Source organism: Pogona vitticeps, chromosome 5, assembly GCF_051106095.1.
Source record: "Pogona vitticeps strain Pit_001003342236 chromosome 5, PviZW2.1, whole genome shotgun sequence".
In the NCBI taxonomy this organism is placed as follows: Eukaryota; Metazoa; Chordata; class Lepidosauria; order Squamata; family Agamidae; genus Pogona; species Pogona vitticeps.
Window position 1 is genome coordinate 49,618,935 of NC_135787.1, and position 21,251 is coordinate 49,640,185.

Genomic DNA, 21,251 nt, shown 5'->3' on the forward strand with positions numbered 1-21,251 from the left:
CTAGGAGCATTCTTCTGAGTTCTGAGGTCAGTTCTCCCGTGCTCTCATCCTGCACTGAGCCAAATTCCTCCTCAGAACCTTGGTCTCCCTGTGGTTCTCTCACTTCCCCCATTTCTGCCATTTGGCTTCGAGTCAAGGGCATAATCCCCCCAGAACAGGCTGCCTTCAAAAGTCACGCCTCAAAATAAAACGACGACTTTTTTCCTTTTGCCTCAGAAACAGCCTTCTATAGACTGCTGCTGTCCCTCCAGCACCAACTTGCAACTGTTGCCAGGCAGAATCCACCCCCTCTGCTAGGCCTCTCAGCAGACAGGCTAGATCACTGTTACTTCACACAGCTTTGCCTCAGCCCTTTCCCGCCACACGGGTTGCCTCAGAGCTCCCTAATCTAGTCCCCCAATCCGAGTTTGCACGTTCTTCCACTAGCCTACCTCCCCGTGAGGTAAGCCTAGAAGATTACCTATGCGCCCTCAGATTTTCCCTGACTAGACCCCCCTTGCTCTGGGCACACTTGCCAAGGCTTTGCTGGACCACTGGACAACTGGACCAGTCGTATCCCACACACTGGACACCAATCAATGTGGCAACCCCAGACCTACTGGAGTATCCAACCCTGTAATTATGCTGCCACCAACCATTCCCTGTAAGGAGTCACACAGACCAGGAATGGATTTTAATAAACAAAAGAACAAGGTTTATTGAAACAACCAACAGGGTAAATAAAAGGATCAGGTAAATAGGATACTGGAACGTGGCATAGTCCCAATCATACACATACAACAGATTGGTTCCCACGGAACACTTTAAGGTAACGCACAGATCCTGAACCTATCAGTTCTGGCTACCTAGATAGAAACCTGAACCTATCAGGTATGTACTAACTGACAAACAGTTGTACCCAGTCTGACACACAGACTCCCACTCTTAACTCTCCACACAAGCTCCAAATATATATACAGTACAGCTCCTCCCCCCTGATGTCCCGCCTTCCACTCCCCATAGGATGGAACTTTCCCTCCAAACCCATGACAGACAGGTACCATCAGTGCTGTATGTGACACCATCCAAGTTAGAAAATTCAAGGTAGTTCTTAGTTACTCATGCAGTGTGGGGTATTTTGAAGCATTTACATTTTAAGATACTGAAGATCCAAATTCACATCAGTATTCTGTCAAAATGTTAGACTTCTGATTAATTTCCATTCAGAAATTGATTTTACATACTTTATAGAGAACACAGCCTTGTGCCCTATACAACATTTAAATGTCAGTTCACATAATAAATAGCAGTAATTGGTTTTAAAGGCTAATAATCTCAAAACAAATGCATTATATATTTTTCTATATTTATCCAACTGGAAAAGTGAATCTATGCAAAAATCAATTTCAGTATATGTCTGTTGTGTTCGCACATGGGTAGCTCTGGCAAAATCATTTCATTTAAATGTCAGGAGTCTACTGTAGTCACCACCCCACAACTCTTTAATAGCTATATAGATCCCAAGATAATGTTTATGTTTATGAAGACTATCAAAAGTAAGTACAGTGGTGCCCTGCATAGTGACGATAATCCGTGCAGCAAAAATTGCTGCAAAGTGATTTCGTCGCTATGCGGAAATAAAAAGCCCATAGTAAAGCATTAAAACCCGTTTAATGCGTTCCTATGGGAAAAAACTCACCTTTAAGTGAAAATCCTCCATACGGCGGCCATTTTCGCTGCCCAGTAAGCAAGGAATCCAAGCAAAAACACAGCGGGCGGCCATTTTATTTACCCAGTGGCCATTTTGGAACCGCCGATCAGCTGTTGGAAAATCATCACTATACGATGATCAGTATGCAAAGCGATATTTTCCTATCTAAACCATCGCAATGCAAAAATGATCACAAAAAATTCATCGCTATGCGGATTCGTCATTAAACGAGGTGCCCGTTAAGTGAGTCACCACTGTATCAGTATTGCATACTTACACACACCTCACATGAAGTATTTAAAAAGAAGCAGTCAGGCCTAGGAGAGGTTTCTGGAACTAATCTATAATGAAACAGGTATTTTTAGAGAGTAGCTGGCATACCTTAAAGTTCATGGGTTAAAACACAGGAATGTTTACTTATAAATCTTGGCCGTGGAGGTCAACTACCTTTATAATTTAGCATCTCTTGCTTTTGACTCAATAAAGTTTCACTGACAAAACTATTCATGGTTTCTGCTGGATTTTAGGAAAACCAGTTTTAATAAACTCCAGACTATTTATTTATTGATTGATTGATTGATTGATTGATTGATTGATTGATTGATTGATTGATTGATTGATTGATTGATTGATTGATTGATTGATTGATTGATTGATTGATTGATTGATTGATTGATTGATTGATATCCCGCCCAACTGGTCTAGTCGACCACTCTGAGCAGCTTCCAATAAAAAGAAACATATACAAGAAATGATAGAGATTTTACAGACAGTGACATATACGATAATAAAAGAAATAATAAATAAAAAGAGAAGAAATTAGGTGTTGACAGGAGGGAAGGCCTGAACATATAACCATGTTTTTAATTGGCTCTTAAAAGTGCCTAGCGTAGGGGCCGCACGAATCGGCGGAGGAAGGCTATTCCAGAGGCAATGAGCCACCGCTGAGAAGGCCCTATTTCGTGTTCATTCATTCCGGGCCTCCCTTGGAGTTAGGCTCCTCAGTCTCACCTCCTGGCTCGTGTAAGATCTAGGTGGGAGTAGGCATTCCACCAAGTATCGAAGTCCTAAACCATTTAGGACCTTATATGTAAGCATTAACACTTTGAAGTCAATGCAGAAACGGATGGGCAGCCAAGGCAGCATGGCCAGAGTAGGAGAAATGTGTTGGTATTTTCTCACTCCAGCAAGGAGTCTGGCCGCCGCATTCTGCACCACCTGGAGTTTCCGCGTCAGCTTCAAAGGGAGCCCCATGTAGAGTGTGTTACAGTGGTCTAATCTGGAGATTACGAGCGCACGTACTAAGGTAATGAGCGCCCCCGTGTCTAGGTAAGGACGCAACCAGGCAATCCACCAGAGGTGGGAAAAGGCGGTGCGGACAACCAATGCCACCTGCGTTTCCATGGTGAGCATCGGTTCCAGGTGTACCCCCAGGCTGCAGACCCCACTCTTAGTGGCCAGGGTCACCCCCCACAAATGAGGGCGAGTCACCCAAGCCACCAGCAACAGGAGCACCCACCCTCAGAACTTCCGTCTTGTCCAGGTTCAGCCGCAGCCCGTTCTCCTGCATCCATTGCAGTACAGCCTCCAGGCAGCGCTGGAGGGACAGGATGGCATCACCTGCAGTTGGTACAAAGGAGATGTAGAGCTGGGTGTCATCAGCATATTGATGACACGATGCTCCACACCCCCTGATGACCCCGCCCAACGGCCTCATATAGATGTTAAACAGAATTGGGGAGATAGTCGACCCCTGTGGAACCCCACACTTGAGGCTCCACGGGGCCGAGACACTCTCCCCAAGCTGCACTCTCTGGGGACGGTCCTCCAAGAAGGAGCGGAACCAGGCAAGAGCCAAGCCACCGATACCCAACTCGGAGAGCCTCCCCAGGAGAATACCGTGGTCGATGGTATCGATGGCCGCTGAGATGTCGAGGAGGATCAACAGAGATCTTTTACGCCTGTCGGCCTCCCTCAACAAGTCATCATACAGGGCGACCAATGCCATCTCTGTACCATGGCGCAGCCTGAAGCCCGACTGAAATGGATCCAGGGCATCTGTTTCCTCCAAATGTGCCTGAAGGAGAGACCCATTTATTATTGCAGTGGCCCACTCTGTTGTTATTGGCCTGGCTGCTTTGATTAGCCAGGCCGGGCAAGGGTCTAAGGAGGAGGTGGTGGCTCGAAAGCGGTCAAGCACCCTGGCCACAGAATCAGGCATGACAGGCGGAAAGGAATCAAGAGTTACCAGGCAAGACGGAGCGCTGGACATCTCTGCTCGACTCACCGTATTCAAAAAAGGAGTAAAATTCTGTAAGCACAACTACAAACAATCCAAGAAGAGAAGAAAGTGGAAAATTGGGGTGGGTGGGAGACCAGTGATCAATGAGGACCTGAAAACTAAAAAAAGGAGATATTTAGGAAGTAGAAGAAAAGCCAGGCTGAAAAGGAAGAAAACAGACAGGTAGCAAAGAATTGCAGGGATGGCATTATAAAGGCAAATGCTGAGGATGAGCTGAAGTTAGCAAGAGACACTAAAAGCAACGACAACAACACTTTTCTACAAGTACATATAACAAAAGACTGAAACCTGAAATAGTAGTTCAGCTGCTCAGTAAGGATAGCAAAATGATAACAGACAAGAAAGAAGTGCTCAGTTCCTATTTTAGCTTAGTTTTCTCTCACAAGAGTCTATAACCCTCCTGGTAAATATGAAGTACAGTTACAGGGGACAGAATCACAGCTTTAAACTTGATAAAGAAATGACCTAGGAATGTCTTACTACATTGAACAACTTCAAATCTCCAGTTCTCCAGTGCCTGATCAACTGCATCCAAGAGTACTGAAGGAACTGACTGAAGAATTCTCAGAACCACTGTAGACCAGTCAACCTGGGCATATCAGCCTTGAGAATAGAAAACTGAGGGAAGACGAGGGAATGAACTCTAATTACAGGAAGCCAAATTTTGGCTGAAGATCAGGAAAAGCTTCCTGACTCTTAGAGCAGTACAACAGTGAAACCAATTACCTCAGTTAAGTTCTCCAACACTAGAAGCATTCCAGAAAAAGGTAGATCTATTTTAAATGGACTTCAGCACTGAACAGGGGATTGGACTTGATGGCCTTACAGTCCCTTTCCAACTCAAGTTATTTTAGGATCCTGATTTGGCATTAACTAGAGATGGGGATATTTGTAAATGAAAACAAATATCCCATCCCAACTGGACCTAATGAAGGTCTGGCTCCCAGGACAGGACAGTACGTTCATGCATGCCAGTAAAGAAGGCCTCACTCTTCCCGGCAATGGTGCTAGGAGTTCTGCTGTCCCCCTGCTTGGCTGGCTGCTCCAGACAGGGGACAGGAGGATGAGTCTCCCCGCATGGATGCTGAGTGGCCAGGCAAGCAGGGAGACAGCAGAGCTCCTGGTGCCATTGGTGGGAAGAGTGAGACCTTCGCAGTACCAAGACACATGAGTGGATACAAATACAAATATCCCCATTTCTAGTATCAACACTTCCAAAAAAGGCTAAGCATACACCACTGAAGCTAGTGAACTAAACAAATGGGCTAAAAAGTAGTCCTAGTCTTAAATGCCACATAAGCCTGACTTGAACAGGAAGTAACCCAGCTATGCACCTGCTCTTTTAAGGTCATCTAAAACAAGCTGAACATTGTTCTTGGACAAAAAAAGCCATGTACCTAAAGCACCTCCATCTTGCAAAGATTAAGCCTTCATTTATGATCCTAGTTTCTAAATCTCAAGGCTACATAAAGAATGAAACCTTCCCATCCATATTATTTTCCTCAAGATCTCTATAAATGCCTACATTACATTTTTATTTCACTTTGGCACCAATAATGTCTTCTGAAGTCTTTGAAGCAAATGGAACATGAACAAGGTGTTGAGATGTTGATATGAAAATGTATTAAAATAAATGTTAATGCTGTATAGTTAAATGTAAAATGGCTGATTTTATCTAAGTCACTGTACTGATTGTATTCAGGTGTGGGTATCAAAGATTAAGACTTAATTTTGTACAGCTGTGGTACATGATGAAACTTTGTATAACAGAAAATGAAGTAATATATTTTCTGATTGGTCACAGAACTGTACATAAGTCATGTGTAAAATGAACGTCTTTTCTGTAAGTTAGATCACTTTTTCCTATGTTGTGTGTTGCTTCATGTCATGTTATGCTGCCAGAGGAATGTCTATTCTCTATGTATATATGTAAATAGACCAAGTTGTTGGTTTTACTCTCTCAGTGTCATAGTGTCATATGTATCTCTGCTAACCAATATCTCCTTACTCTGCTGATGTTATGAAAATGCACATTATAATCAAAATTCTGAACACAAGGAAAAATGACATACAATAGAAAGTACATTATAGGAGTTCAACTTGAAAGACAGAATAAAAAGACAGGTCAAGAGTTACAGAGGAATACCATAATAATACATAAACATGTTTACTGATTTTGGAAATGAACTTTAAAGTGTAATCACCTAAAACTGTACATTCTTTCTCCCCCGGATAATATTATTTGAATGACAGAATTTAACCAAGTGGATTGCCTTAATGTTCAGCTAAAGAAAGACATTTGTGTATCATATTCAGTGTTTTTGTATTTATTTGCATAATGTTTGCACTTGACAAAACCTTTCACCCTACTGAGCCTAAAAGTTCTGTGTCTTACCCTCATTCAAGTGGGGAGGGCGAAGAGAGTCCTCAGCCAATGCAAGTGCAACATTGGAGCCAATCCTGATGAGAAAAAGAATTGCGACCTGTTCAACTCTCTCCTGGAAGTGATGAATTTCACAGGGCTTCAAAATGCCATATGCAGAGATCTGATCAAGTCCAAATAACCTTAACTGATGAGAACAGAACTTAGGAAATGTTCTTTACATCCCTTTTCTGTTTGCCTGACTGCTGTACATTGATTTTACAAAACATGCACAAGAAGTTACTCATGCTTTAAAACTGCCCCTGGGACTCCCTAACCTTAAAGAAACTATGAAACATCTTAACTTCTTTGATGTCCTTAATTCTGATGTTCCGCAATGGTTAATGTGAATGCTACCAATATTAAAGGAAAGAAAGAAAGAAAGAAAGAAAGAAAGAAAGAAAGAAAGAAAGAAAGAAAGAAAGAAAGAAAGAAAGAAAGAAAGAAAGAAAGAAAAAAAGAGGATGTAGAAACCCATCTTTTGAGAAAAAGCTCAAAAAGACATTGCTCTTCAGTCTAATAAAAGGGCTATGGATCAGCAGTCGTAACATTACATTATACCAAATGGCATGCATTTAGGGAACAGTGATCCCTGGAACTAGTTTTGGCTTTTGGTACATATAGAGGTGAGAGCCTATAGATTGGTGCCTTGGCCCATTTTCTCCATCTTGTCCTGCTAGCAATCTACTTTCAAGAATGATGGGCACTATATTTTCCCCATGGAAGGGTTTTGCTTTGTTTTAGGGCGGAAGTTATTTACCTCTTCCCCACCTCTTACATTTTGTGCCACCTTTGCCTGATAGACATCTGCACCTGTACAGAAGCTGTTTGGAACCTTCTAGAGCATTACCCCCTCCCTTCAGATAACATACTGCTCCACCCAACAATCACAACTCAGTTTCCTGTATCTGATACCACAGCATGAGAGGAAGTAGCATGACAGACAGAGGGGAGGTGGATTGGGTTGGGTGAATTCATAGATGACTACACAAAGAACCACAGTTACAGGTAAGTAACCTGTGCTTTTTCTTGTGTTACCTGTGATTTACACAAATGGTGACTCTCAAGATAACTTACTGGATGGCAGGATAACACAAGCATAGAGGATGGCACTGCATGATGGAATGGTGCATCCAATGTGCCTGTAACCTCCAACCTGTAGTGATTCACAAAGCTGGAACCAAGTTGTAGTCTTGCAAATGTCATGCATTTGGACCCCTTCTTAAAAAGCTATGTTGCCACTACCCATGGGGAATGTCCCCTTAAGGGAACATGTAAACTCATATGACTATGAGATTGGCAATCTCATATGACAGTAAGATTGCTTTCAGAAGCTATTTAGATAGCCTTTATGAAGACACTTGCTCACCCTTTTTGCTTCCCTGGTAGCAAATGGCCAGCCTGTTAGTTTTCCTAAAAGAACATGTTTTATTAACACAGAATACTAGTGCATGTCTAACATCTAACTTGTGTAGAGTCCTTTCCAGAGAAGACATTGGTGATGGAAAAAAATGTGGGTAAGACTAATGGTTGGTTCGTTTGAAAACTCAAAAGAACCTCAGGTTAAAATGATTATGTCCATAAAGAGTGTTACTTTACCTTTATGGAACTGTAAATACAGTAAGTTATATTGGAACACGGTGTGGTCAATTCACTTTCTCACCTAGCTTGTTTGCTTGCTTGCTTGCTTGCTTGCTTATTTGACTTTTATACCGCCCATCTAGATGAATCTACACTGGGCGGTTTACAGTCCAAAAAGGCAATAAAATTAAAATCATCGATAAAGAGACTAAAACAAACCAAAAACCAGAGGAAAAATTAAGTAGTAGCAGGAGGGAAGGCCTGCCTGAAGAGCCAGGTCTTCAGTTTACCATGAAAAACTCCCAGCGAGAAACCCAAGTGGATCTTAGAGTGGAGGATGTTCCAAAGGTGAGGGGCCACTGATGAAAAGGCACAGTTTCTAATTTTTTCCTTCCAGGCCTCTCTCAGAGTTAAGCCTCTCAGCTGCCCAGTCTGGTTAGAAAGAGTGACATGTGTAGAACTATGTGGAAGAAGGTGCTCTGACAGGTATCAAGGCCCTAAAGCATTTAGGGCTTTGTATGTAATAATTAGAACCTTGAAATTGATGTGGAATCTAATAGGTAACCAGTGTAAGGCAGCCAGAGTTGGAGAAATATGATATTTTTTCACCCCAGTTAGTAATCTGGCTGCTGTGTTCTAGACCATTTGAAGTTTCCACATCAATCTCAAGGGAAGCCCCACATAGACTCCATTGCAGTAGACTAATCTAAAGATTATGAGCACATGGACAAGTGTGGTGAATGCCTCAACATCAAGTTAGGAACACAGCTGGGCAATCCACCGAAGATGTAAATGGATGGTGCAGACCACAGACATTACCTGGGATTCCATGGCAAGCACCAGGTCAAGATGCATTGATTAGCCAGGCCAGGCAACGGTCAATGGAGGAGGTGGTGGCACAACAGTGATTAAGCACTTTGTCTGCCTCTACTGATGTCACCAGCTGAAACTGAGTAATTCTCATTGGACAAGGTGGTGCACTGGATGTATCTGCTCTATTTACTGTTTTCAAATAGGGGATTAGGTCCTGGAGGATGGCCTCCACTTTAGATTTAAGGAATGCTGCAAAATGGTCAGATGAGATGGTAAGGGGAGGCCAGTTATTATGACCAATTCCGGATAGATCACGTACTATACGGAAGAGTTCCGCCTGCTGATTGGAAGTTTTGCTTATCTGGACAGCAAAGTAAGTTTTCCTGGTAGGCTTAACTTTAGCCAGATAAAGGTTAGATGTGATCCTGGCAGATTTCAGGTTATTTTCTATTGGGTACCACCTCCAAATGCTCTCCAGCCTTCTCCTGTTCCACTTCATAGCTTGCAGCTGATGGTCGAACCAAGGTGCTGGTCGAGCCAGAGCCAGAGTGGGCGTTTAGGAGCGATCATGTCCACAGCCCTGGTGGCGGTGGCGAACCAGCCATCAATCAGGGCCTCAACAGTAGCGCCAGCCAGATCAATCAGAATCCATCGCACGGAATCCCGGAATCCTATAGGATCCACTAGCCTATAAGGGCGGACCATTAAAATAGGTTCCTGCTTCCCATGGAGAGGGAGGGCCACTGTGAGGTTGCCTTTTATTAGGTGGTGGTCTGACCATGACTAGGGGACTGACGCAAGGTAGCTACCATTGGGCCACACTCACTCTGCTCAGTGGAGAACACCAGGTATAGCATGTAACCGCCCACATGGGTGGGGCCGTTAACATGTTGGGACATGTCCAAGGAAGCCATTGTTTTTAAGAACTCAAGAGCTGGTCCAGAAACCTCTGTCTCTGCATGGATGTTGAAATCACCCAAGACCAATAGCCTTGGGGATCCCAACAGAGCCACGGAGACAAAGTCTGCCAGCTCTGGTAAGGAAATGGCTGGATTGCAGGGAGCTCTGTATACCAGCAAGATCCCAATACCATCCCTGGTCCCAATTGACATGTGAAGAGCCTCCAGACCCGGCATCACCACAGCAGACAACCTAACAACCTCAAGAGTATTTCTATACACAATGGCCAAACACACACACACCTATAGCTACCAAAAATGCAGTTTTATTAGTCAATAGGCTCAAATGAGCGAAGGCCAAAGGTTGGAATGGAGGCTTTGTTAATTGAGTTCAAACCACTGACAAAACACATTGTGGTTTGGGTGGTTTTTATCTCTGGGTACATATTGCTTAAACTTCTTTATTAAAGAGTTTGAAACAATCTTTGATGATTTCAAACCTTCTAGTTGGTGAGCCACAATAGCTGACAAATAGACTTTTAAAGAGGATTGTGAAATACCTTTCTCATTAAAATCCAGGAGGAAATGAAGTACACAATGTAGTACTGTTGGTAAATATAGTTCATTTACAGATTTTACAAACTCTATAAATGTTTTCCATTTATAATAGTTCTTTCTAGACTTCCACAGTACCCTAGTTATTAGGGGAGAATTCTTCATGACGTCAATTTTAACTTCTGTATGCCTCGGTTACAGATCTGACAGTTGTGATACATTAGGACTGTGGTCACCAACCTCGGGCCTCCAGATGTTCTTGGACTTCAATTCCCAGAAATCCTAATCAGCAGAGGTGGTGATGAAGTCTTCTGGGAGTTGTAGTCCAAGAACATCTGAAGGCCCAAGGTTGGGGACCACTGCATTAGGACATCTGGAGTGACAGGCAGTCTCAGACTGTCCACTGCCATCAATAATAGGGTTGCAAACCATGACTAGCGTGGCCACCAAAGAGTTATTAGTACAGTGGTGCCCCGCATGACGACAATAATCCGTCCCATTGAAATCACTGTTTAGCTAAATCGTCATCATGTGAAAACCTTTTCGCCATTGGAATGTATTGAAACCTGGTTTAATGTGTTCCAATGGGGAAAACACTTCGTTGTCCAGCGAAGATTGCCCATAGGGAAGCCATTTTGCGACCGTTGATCAGCTGTAAAAATGGCTGCCCTGTGAAGCATGGGTCCGGAAATCACAGGGCAGCCATTTTGCGAAGCCGACGATCATCGGAAAAAATCGTCATCTTGTGAACAAATGGTTTGTGAAGCATGGACCTAATCAACATCCAGCGAAAATCCCCCATTGGAATGACTGTTTTGCAAATCGCTATAGCGACTGCAAAAAGTCATCGTTATGCAGATTCGTTGTTTAGCGGGGTCATTGTTTTTGCGAGGTACCACTGTATTGCATCTGTTCCTCTTGTGTGATTTTTACAATTGTCTGGTGAATTAATGGAAAGGGAGGGAATATACACATGAGGGTATCCAACAAATGCAACCCCCTTTGAATTTTCACCCCTGCCTGATCAGGAACAGTATATTCTGCATTTCTTATACTCCAGGGTAGGAAAGAGGACTATCTTTGGTATCCTCCCATTTCTGTAGTATCTGTTTGGAATACTCCTTGACAGTTTCCATTGGTGACTTGTGCTCTGAGCATCTGCAATATGGTTGTCTCCACTGGAAATGTAGATTGACACAAGGTAAGTATGCCTCTTGAAGCGCCTCTCCCAGAGTTGGGTTGCTAGAAGTAGTAGTACCATATAATGAGCATCTCCTTCCTTGTTCATATAATGCATTGTGGTAGAATTGTTTGTTACCACCTGGACCACTTTTCCCACCAAAGTTTGAAGAGACCAAAGGGCATGATGTTTTCTCCTTGACAATGAGTGTCCCAATGTATTAATCTGCCATCCACTGTTAAAATCACATATGGTAGTGGAGTTTTGAATTGCATGCCTATTTATATATTGCTTCTGTCCTGCCACGTGTTAGCTGTACAATCCATTCTGATGCTGTAATCTTTTCTGGATGCAGTCTTTGACACCGCTACAGAAGATGCAAGGAACCATGACTGGAGAGCTATAAGATGCTGTCGAGTTTTGTCATTGCTTTCCTCCCAAGAAGCAGGCGTCTTCTAATTTTGTGGCTGCTATCACCATCGGCAGTGATCATGGAGTCCTACTGCTGAAGCCTACCTTGTAGGATTTTGAGCATAACCTTGCTAGCATGTGAAATGAGTGCAATTGTACGGTAGTTGGAGCATTCTTTGGCACTGCCCTTCTTTGGGATTGGGATGTAAACTGATTTTTTCCAATCCTCTGGCCACTCCTGAGTTTTCCAAACTTGCTGGCATATTGAGTGTAGCACCTTAACAGCTTCATCTTTTAAGATTTTAAATAGTCCAACTGGAATACCATCACTTCCACTGGCCTTGTTGGATTCCATGCTTTCTAAGGCCCACTTGAGTTTCACTCTCCAGGATGTCTGGCTCAAGGATGTCTGGCTCAGCAACCACACTATCTGGGTTGTCCGGGATATCCCAATCTTTCTGGTATAATTCCTCTGTATATTCTTGCCACCTCTTCTTGATGTCTTCTGCTTCTGTTAGGTCCCTATCATTTTTATTTTTTATCATTTCCATCTTTGCACAAAATGTTCACTTAATATCTCCAATTTTCTTCAACAGATCTCTGGTTTTTCCCTTTCTATTATTTTCCTCTATTTATTTGCACTGTTCATTTAAGAAGGCCCTCTTGTCTCTCCTTGCTATTCTTTGGAAGTCTGCATTCAATTTTCTGTAACTTTCCCTATCTCCCTGGTTACTCATTGCCAAACCAATTTGAATTTGAAACTGTCTGGATCAATTAGAGCATTCATTCATTCATTCATTCATTCATTCATTCATTCATTCATTCATTCATTCATTCATTCATTCATTCATTCATTTATTCATTGAGCTTATATGCCGCCCATTTAGACATAGTTTACTCTGGATAGCTCACAAAACACGGAATAAAAACAGTTTATGTTTTGTAGTCAGTGTCAAACAGATTCCAGCATTGATTATTGAGACTGACTTCTTTTTTCAATGCCAGTCCTAAGGAAATAAGCTTTGTCATTGATGACTTTCTCATTAATGATATGTTCGGTGTCAAAGAAATTTGACCTGAAAGTACTGAAGTACTCAACTTCACTGTTTGTCAGAACAAACTTTGGAATATATCCTGAGCTCATATGGTAGGTTCCTGCATTGACACTTTTTGCCCAGCACTACAGAAAGATTCAGGATTGCAAAACATCTAGCTAACATACTCTTCCCAACCTCTGTAAGGAGCAACCTTTCTACTTAGAAAGGGCCTTCTTTGCGAAAATTCAGACTGCAGTCCAAAAAGCCAAACCTTAGCTGATGGTCCACTCCCAAAATCCTTTTCTGAAATGCCAGAATTGATTTAACTGGAACAATACTTCCTGCTTTGATAATTAAACCTGTGAATAAGGACATACTGTTGCAACCTTGTAAGTACTCATGCATAGCAAACTCTAACCCATTATTCCATGAAAGATTTTCAATCTTTAAGAACTACAAAGCTACTGAGTATTTGCCAGATTAAATATTATTTTATTTACCTTCTCTGGAAACATGTCAATCTGTAGGATGATTCACAGTTCAAATTTTGTCAATTATTTTCCTCCACTTTACATAGGATACGCATGAAATGTTGGCTCCATTATTTATGATAAAACTTTGTTATTTGCATTCCCTGTATTCAGTTGCTTCTTGTTGACTTTCTATTCATTACCAGTTTCATAAACTTTATGGCATCAAGGCAAAGGACCATACATGCATTTCCATCTGTTTATGTAATCAAAAGAGTACATTAATGCTTTTGCTTGTTTGCTGCAAGCTTGGTCCTTTTGTACACTATTTTGAAGGCTATTTAAAATTGCTTCCCTTGATGTTTATTTCATTGAAGTGTGCTACTAGGAGAGTGAAACTGTTTTTTTTTTTATTTCAACTTTTAAAAAAACCCCAAAAACCGCACACAAAACCCATGGATGACTGTTGGTAACACAGAGTTACTGTTGCTATAAGAAGCACATTCAAGTTCAGAATGCTCATTAAAAGTGGAAAGTGTGGAATGCATGGTGAAAGAGGAATATTATTTTCACCTTCTGTTTCAAGTGGAGGAGGATGACGAAAACTGGTCTGGTATGCTGTTTCCCAGTTTCTATTTTTAAACTTCAAGTTCTCTTCCCGCTATATCTGCAGTTTGTGAATGACGGTAAAAGTCATCCCCAATGACATCTGTATGAAAATTAAACAGGCACAAAATGAAGAAAGTTGATTTGTGGGAGTTAAGTATTTGAAGCCTTGGGCATCCATGGGTAGATGTCAGTTTCATTTTCTCCCATATTTAATTTTTTTCCCCAAATCACGTTCTTCCAGTCCCTCACATAGGAAGATATTTGCAAACTGGCAAATTCTTATCAAAAGTTAAGTGGATGAAAATTCTCACCCATCTGTAGTATAAAGAAAGAGTAGAAACATGTCTTTTGTCTTTTTCCTGACTTCAGTGTGTTCATCAGAAGATGTTCATGGAACTATACATGCATAGACGCTTCCATGTGATCCTGAATCCTGTTTGTGTGTAGGTTCCCAAATACATGGAAGATTCAGTACAAGTTGTACATATATATAAATTCAATTCTCACATCTATTGTCATACACAAAAGCAAGAAGCAGGCCAGAATAAGAATAGATGTTATGACAGACCTCAAGGTCCTTAATGGATTGGAAGTTGATAATAGGATGAGGAAAGGGCTTATGTAGTAAGTTTAGTAGCATAGTTCCCCCTTTCCATTCATTTTATACAAAGAAAAAGTACTCATGGGAGGCTGAAATTTTCTGAAAGGACTGCCAGAGTAAGGGGACAGTTATTTGGCTGCTGAACATTGTCCTCCAAGCTGCATTCTACTTGTGAGGTATATGGATCTTTGTAAAAAAAATTTCTCTATAGAAAAATAGTTGAGGAGATTCTGAGCACAAAAGTAGTGGCAGACAATAGATTAAGAAACTGTCCCTCGGGGCATTCTCTCAAAATTCTAGGTTCTATAGCTGCTTTTCCTCTTTAAAAAACCATGGGGAAGAAACAATTAGACATGGTTTTAAAAAATATGGGGAAGACACAACTACAGGTGTCTAGTTGCTAAGGTAGGCAAAGCTGAGAAATAGTAACTTGCTCAAGATCACCCACTGAACTTCATGGCTGGAGTGGGGATTTGAATCTATAATCTTCCAAATATGGTACTCTAACCACTAGGGAAATAAATCCTTCCTTCTTTTATCCTCGCATACAAGAATGGGAGATTGAAAGATTCTTCTCCTTGCCAGTGAGGATGGTGAACAGTTCCTTGTAAACTGAATAAAATCCTTCCACTGGAGAGAATAATGTCTTGTGAAATAATTGCTTCACTTTGTACATAGTTGTCAATTTAGTGCAAAATCAAGCAATTTGTGCATTTGTGTGAATTGTGCAAATTGCCTCAAACCAGAGTAATCCCTGCTTTGTTTATGAAATGGAAGCAATGAGTATGTTGGTTAAATCTTTGTTAACAATCAGCCGGTATGAAATTTGGTCAGTCCTTTCAGAGAGAGTGTGTGTACTTTGTTCTCAAACAGAAAAGACACTGGAGGCATTTTCTATGAATTATAGACAATGAAAGAAAAAAAAAGGATTTGTCTTTTTGTTGTCTGGCACAGGGAACCTCACCAAGCTTTAAAATTCAGGTGTCTCGGTGTGTTGAATGAGAAATTCAGTGAATATTATTTGAATGATTATTAACCACTCCCACACGTTGACCCAGAACAACATACCAAATGTATTTTTAACCCACAGCAGGTGCTTGTTAGGGGGGAAAAATGACCCAGATCTATAACACCCAGAAAACGATATTAGAGTTTACGATGCATTTTAAAATCAAGTCAGCAGTTTCATAATTTCTCTTGAGTGACTGGTTGTATAATTGGAAATAATGATTGATCCTACTTGTCAAGTGTCAGCCTGAGGAAGACACATGGTTGAATCCTTCAGTGTACATGAAGTAGATGTCACCACAATTTATTCTATCAATGCAGAGAAAACTGTCTTGATATTTCTGTTAAATTTAGTCATAAGGCATGGATATATCAGTTCTTGAAGCACTATATGGAGCAGACATCTTATATATGGATGTGGAAATCAATATATTGAAGATCTATTGAGATTCTAATTTTCTGAATACTATTTTGGCTTTTGCCCAATTCTATGTGAATTATTTAATAATATACAAAATAAAGTATGCCTTTCATAACATATCTCTTCACATATGCATTAATGTATATGTGTTTTCAAAAGATACAATTTTTGCAAGCAATTTCCCTTCTCACCATGCATTTTTCTATGAAATAGTCAGTAATAATGTATTTTGATCACACTTGCCTTTTTATATATGCCTTTTTACTGGTATTGCAAAAAAAAAAATTAGAAAAGTGCACATTTTAATGGGGAAGTATGTTTCTGTTTTCTAACTGCCTTATTATGGACTGATCAAGTTTATCCATGGTCTGTAATCTTGTGTTAATATTTCCCAAACCAGAAGACATTCAACAAATCTCAGAGAAATAATAGAAATGATTAGAGAGTGTTCACATCTGCAAATCGCAACCAAATACAATACATTTTTATGCCATCTCAGGTAGAAACCTTTTAAATCTCATCTTAAACCTTTAGTCACTGTCAGTTTTAGCATTCATGTCTTTCTGTATGTTATGTTCTGCATACAGACTGAAGAGATTACGAGGATATAATGCACCTTTGTCTGAAACCTTTGTCTACAGGAAACCATTCTGTCTTTCCATACATATTCTGTCCTAATAGTAGCTTGTTGTCCATAATACAGGTGATGCATTTGGACAGTCAAGTGCTCAGACACATCAATTTCTTTCAAAGCAGCCCATAGTTTCTTGCGATCCACATAGTGAAAGGCTTTACACCTCTGAAAAATATGCTTCTTTCAGAGACTCTTGTGGGAATTTCCACACCATTTTATTTTTTCATGGAATATTACAGAGATGAAGTACTGTACATTATTCCTATAAATACTTCAGCAAATTGCAACACAGAGACCATTGCTCTATATTTGGTGTTATGGTAGAATGGTAGCTGTACTTTATTCTGAGCCACTTTGCAGCTCCATCTACCACAGCTTTGACTTTAGCTTTGCCAAAAATCATGTTCTTCCTAGTCTATAAGCTTTTGACCATGTGAGGACATTACCAAAATCAAATGTTTTTCCCCAAAAATGATTTTCCTCACTCTGAATATACTGTTTGCCTCAGGGACATTGTCATGTAGCTAATCTGGTTACATGTATGATGAAATCACTAGCAAAAAGGAAGACAATTTTTTTCAAACAAATAGTAATGATTCTGAAGTTCTCACTAGTAGTACTGACTACTGAGGCAATGTACATGGTGAAGGTAAACTCTGGGAGCAATTTCAGGCCATTCTTCAAATCTCCTCCTTTTAGAATGAAAGCATTTACTGGAAAACATTCAGTACAGTCTTATGTAGAATTATATAAGGTGGGGAAAAGGCATTTGTTTTTCAACTGCTGAGTTTAACTCTCCATTGGCTTAGAGGTGCCAAATCATAACACTAAAAAAAGTAATTTCCAGTCATGTTTGATTCTGAATGTACCATCTTTAGATGATAGTCAAGGCTCTAATTAACCATATAGCTGAAAAATATATCTCCTACTAGGAAATGCTAATGAAACAATAGTGATAATTAATCAAGCTAGTTTCACAGTTCTATCCTGTCTGCATATTTAAGCAGAATTTAATTGCCTAAGACTTTAGAAAGGAAATTTAAAAGCAAAGTGAATCCCCTAAAGCTGCTGAGTTCCAAAGACATGTATTTAATATATGTTTATGCTATCTCTAGCTTGTAGACTGTTCCCTTTTTCCATAGATCACTTCAAATGTTTTTCAGTCTTACTTCTCATTGTTTTTCATCACATCATAGATGTTCTCACAAACAATGCCAGAAAGTCTCCTCAGGCAAAGGAAATCCAAAGCTAAGCCACATCCTTCTCAAATCAAGATAATTTACACACTTTTAAAAACATTAATGCTTCTGCATTCGTACCCAGCACCGACTGAAAAATAACAGTTCCACTGTGGTTGATCCTAGCATTCATTTACACATACCCACATGCACAAACACACATACTCCACTAAATATGGAATCTTAGGTGCTTGCAGCAGGAGAAAAGATAGAAAAAGCATCATGTAAATATTCAGAAGGGAAAACCATCAGCAAAAAATGAAAGTCTTCTACCTCAGAAGTATGTGAATATTCACCTAAGTTACATACAGTGGGGTCTTGACTTGAGAACTTAATCCATATTGGAAGGCGGTTCTCAAGTCAAAAAGTCTGTAGGTCAAGTCTCCATTGACCTACAGTGCATTGAAAACCGATTAATCCCGTAACTGGCTGTTTTTGTTCCATTTTGTTTTTTTTTTCTGGTCTGTAAGTCAATTCTCAGGCTGCAAGTCAAACCTAAATTTTGCGGCCAGAGAAGTCTGTAACTCAAAAAGTCTGTAAGTCAAGCCATCTATAAGTCAAGGGTCCACTGTATTTCCAAATTACAAGTATGGAACACAAGTTAGCCATCATGTACAATATATTTTATGTACTGTCAACACACAACATTACATTTTGGATATAGAAAATCTCTCCTTTTTCAGGTTTCAAACCCACAGCAAGGAGTAAGGCAATGATAGCTACAGAAACCCCCTCTAGGCATGTTGTTTTTCATCTGGGTTGCAGTTAGCATTTGTGATAAAGCTGACAGTCAAGGGATGGTCCATCAAGATTTAAATATGGTGGATTTCTACTGCAGTCAGGTTCATCACACTGGAGAATCAGTGTTGTGGATTGACTCAGGACTCCAAGATCCATGTTTTAGTCCCCACTGAGCCCTGAAACTAACTGAATTAATACAGGCCGGTCATATTCTCTTAGCCTCACAGGGCTATTATGAAGAGTAGTCAAGCCATATGCACTTTGCACTCACTAGGGAAAAGGCAACCATAAATGTAAAACAATAAGGAAAAAACCTCACTAAATACTGACAATAAAATAAACGCATGACGCAAAATTCTATGTTTAACATAAGATACTATATTCCAGCATTTCTGGAGAAATCTTACATTTGTAACAGATGGAATAAAACTAGGAGGTGTACTTACGAAATGCCCGATAGAATTCTTCCAGGCCTAAGTGCTTGTCACTGTTATAATCATCATATTTCAACAGATCGAAAAGGGAGCAGTCAGACAGATCTTTGCCAAGCTCATCCTGTTTTATTACCTGACAAGAAAATTATAACCATGAAATTACATTGGAGCTCTAAGAGATGAAGGGTATAATTAAGTATTTCTAATATCATTTAATAGATCATTTTAAGGAGGCTGCAGGGCAATGAACTAGAACTGTGTAAAGTCAGAGATTTCTAGTTGCTTTGTAATTATATATGTAATTCATAAAATTTTTACTACATTTCTGACTCTTACATATTTAGATTTGGAACTCTAGGGACAAAGAAAAGGAGCTAATGAAGCTCTAAATATGCATTCTAGATTGTCAAAATACAACTTTTTTGTCACTATAACTCGTTTTTACTTTTTTCACAGAGACTGCTCCAGAAAACATGATATTCAGGGAGAGAGAAGCACTTTATATACATTTTCCTTTACTCTGAATAACAAAGAATAGCAAATCTAACCTTACTATACCTAACTGCTTAAGTATACTAGATGTCACACAAGGGAATCAGCAATCAGAAAGGAGAACACAGAGGGAGTATGGGCTGCTTCAACATCATTTATACGTATCAGTATTTCAGAAAAGAGTGGAAAAAACCCTAATAATAACTAATATACGTAGACTTCCTTCTTACAACGAATAAAACCAAAGACTCAGCACGACCCACAGATTTTCCATGTATTAAGGAAGACATTGTGTTAGTTGCCCCAAATGCTCTTTACATTGTCCATTATTGGGAAAAACCTATGCATATTTATGAATTGTACTGTGGTGTTTTTCACATGAAGCAAGAAGAGGCACCAGTATGGATAAATTATAGACTAGTTTCCATTCTCTTCTGTTGGGCAAGGTTTACTTCAAGCTGGGAAGTAAAATTTAGTCATCTTAAAATTTAGATCAAGCAAATTTCTGTCCCATACTCAAATATACTGTAGAGATGTATTTGAATTATCTGACCAGTGAGATGAATTTCGGGGTCACTTTACTGAATGGACACAGCAGGGAAGATAATGATGTTCAAATCTTTCCCCATGCAGTATTCCTGATGCACTGTGCAACTTTGCAGCTCAGAATTATCCTACAGAATCCTAACTACCTCTTTGAAAACTCTAGAATCCTGTTTCCTCTTATTTGGCATTCAGATCATGGAAATCATTTACAACTCCAATCAGCTTTACATTTGGCACCATTGTTTCTTTAGAGTGTCCTTCTTCCAACTGGCAACGATGCTGCCTTATAGCCAATCAGGTTAATATTGTGGAGGGTGAAAAACAAACAACAAACAAATGAAAAACAACAACAGGTAATTCATAGGGAAATGATTCCCTATAATAGGGCTGAGACCTTCTTCATTTTCTACTGTCCCATTTACAGATTACAAAATTTAGGAAGAATAAAGCAAAATTGGGTGTAGCAGGAGCCTTACTATCAGTTATAGTGGAACATTTCTCAGTGACCATTGCCTGACTGCTGCCATTCCTCATGCCTTGGGAATTTCTCTGGGAATGACAATTTACTATCAAAAAGAACTGCTTCCAGAAAAAAATATGCGGAGAAATGGATTGCCAGTTGGAGACCTTGCCAGAAAGAGTTTTGCTGCTGCCTCCAAAATTCAATCCAAACATTGTTAAAGTTCAGCCCAGTCCTACATGCCAGACATATTGCTGAATGTCATTGTTACATGTAGAGTTCTTCTTGGCTGCATGATGGATGGCTTTAGTCCTCTTAGGCAAATGGGTAATTTTAAAACAACAACAAAACAAAACCAGCAGCTGAAAAAAATAGAGAAGATCATTGTATTTATGCAAACTAGATTGCAGTTTTTATGGGGTCTTTGGTGAAATTTCTTCTTCCTTGTTTTCTTTGGATGGGGGCAAAATATTTTTAAGAGGATATTTGGATCCACAGTGCATTTGTCACCGTCTTTCAAATAATGGCAGCTGGTTATGAGAGCAAGAATAAATTGTAATATTTACATTTATTCTATTAATTAAAAGCATATGTCAATCAAAATAGTGCAATAAAAGATTCCAGTACCTCTGTTTCATTTTATGGATTAGTATGGATGCTTATATTACAGAAATATCTCCCCCCCACACACCCCGGTTCAATACAAG

General features: G+C 40.1%; 1 protein-coding gene across 4 annotated transcripts in view; it reads right to left on the reverse strand.

The window, feature by feature from the left end:
• Positions 1 to 21,251, reverse strand: part of FSTL5 (follistatin like 5) — a 478,043-nt gene that overhangs the window by 174,182 nt on the left and 282,610 nt on the right. For all 4 annotated transcript variants that reach the window (XM_073001505.2, XM_073001502.2, XM_073001506.2 and 1 more), the window contains exon 6: positions 19,059 to 19,179. In XM_073001505.2, the coding sequence (XP_072857606.1) occupies positions 19,059 to 19,179 (121 nt within the window). The remainder of the gene's footprint in view (positions 1 to 19,058; positions 19,180 to 21,251) is intronic.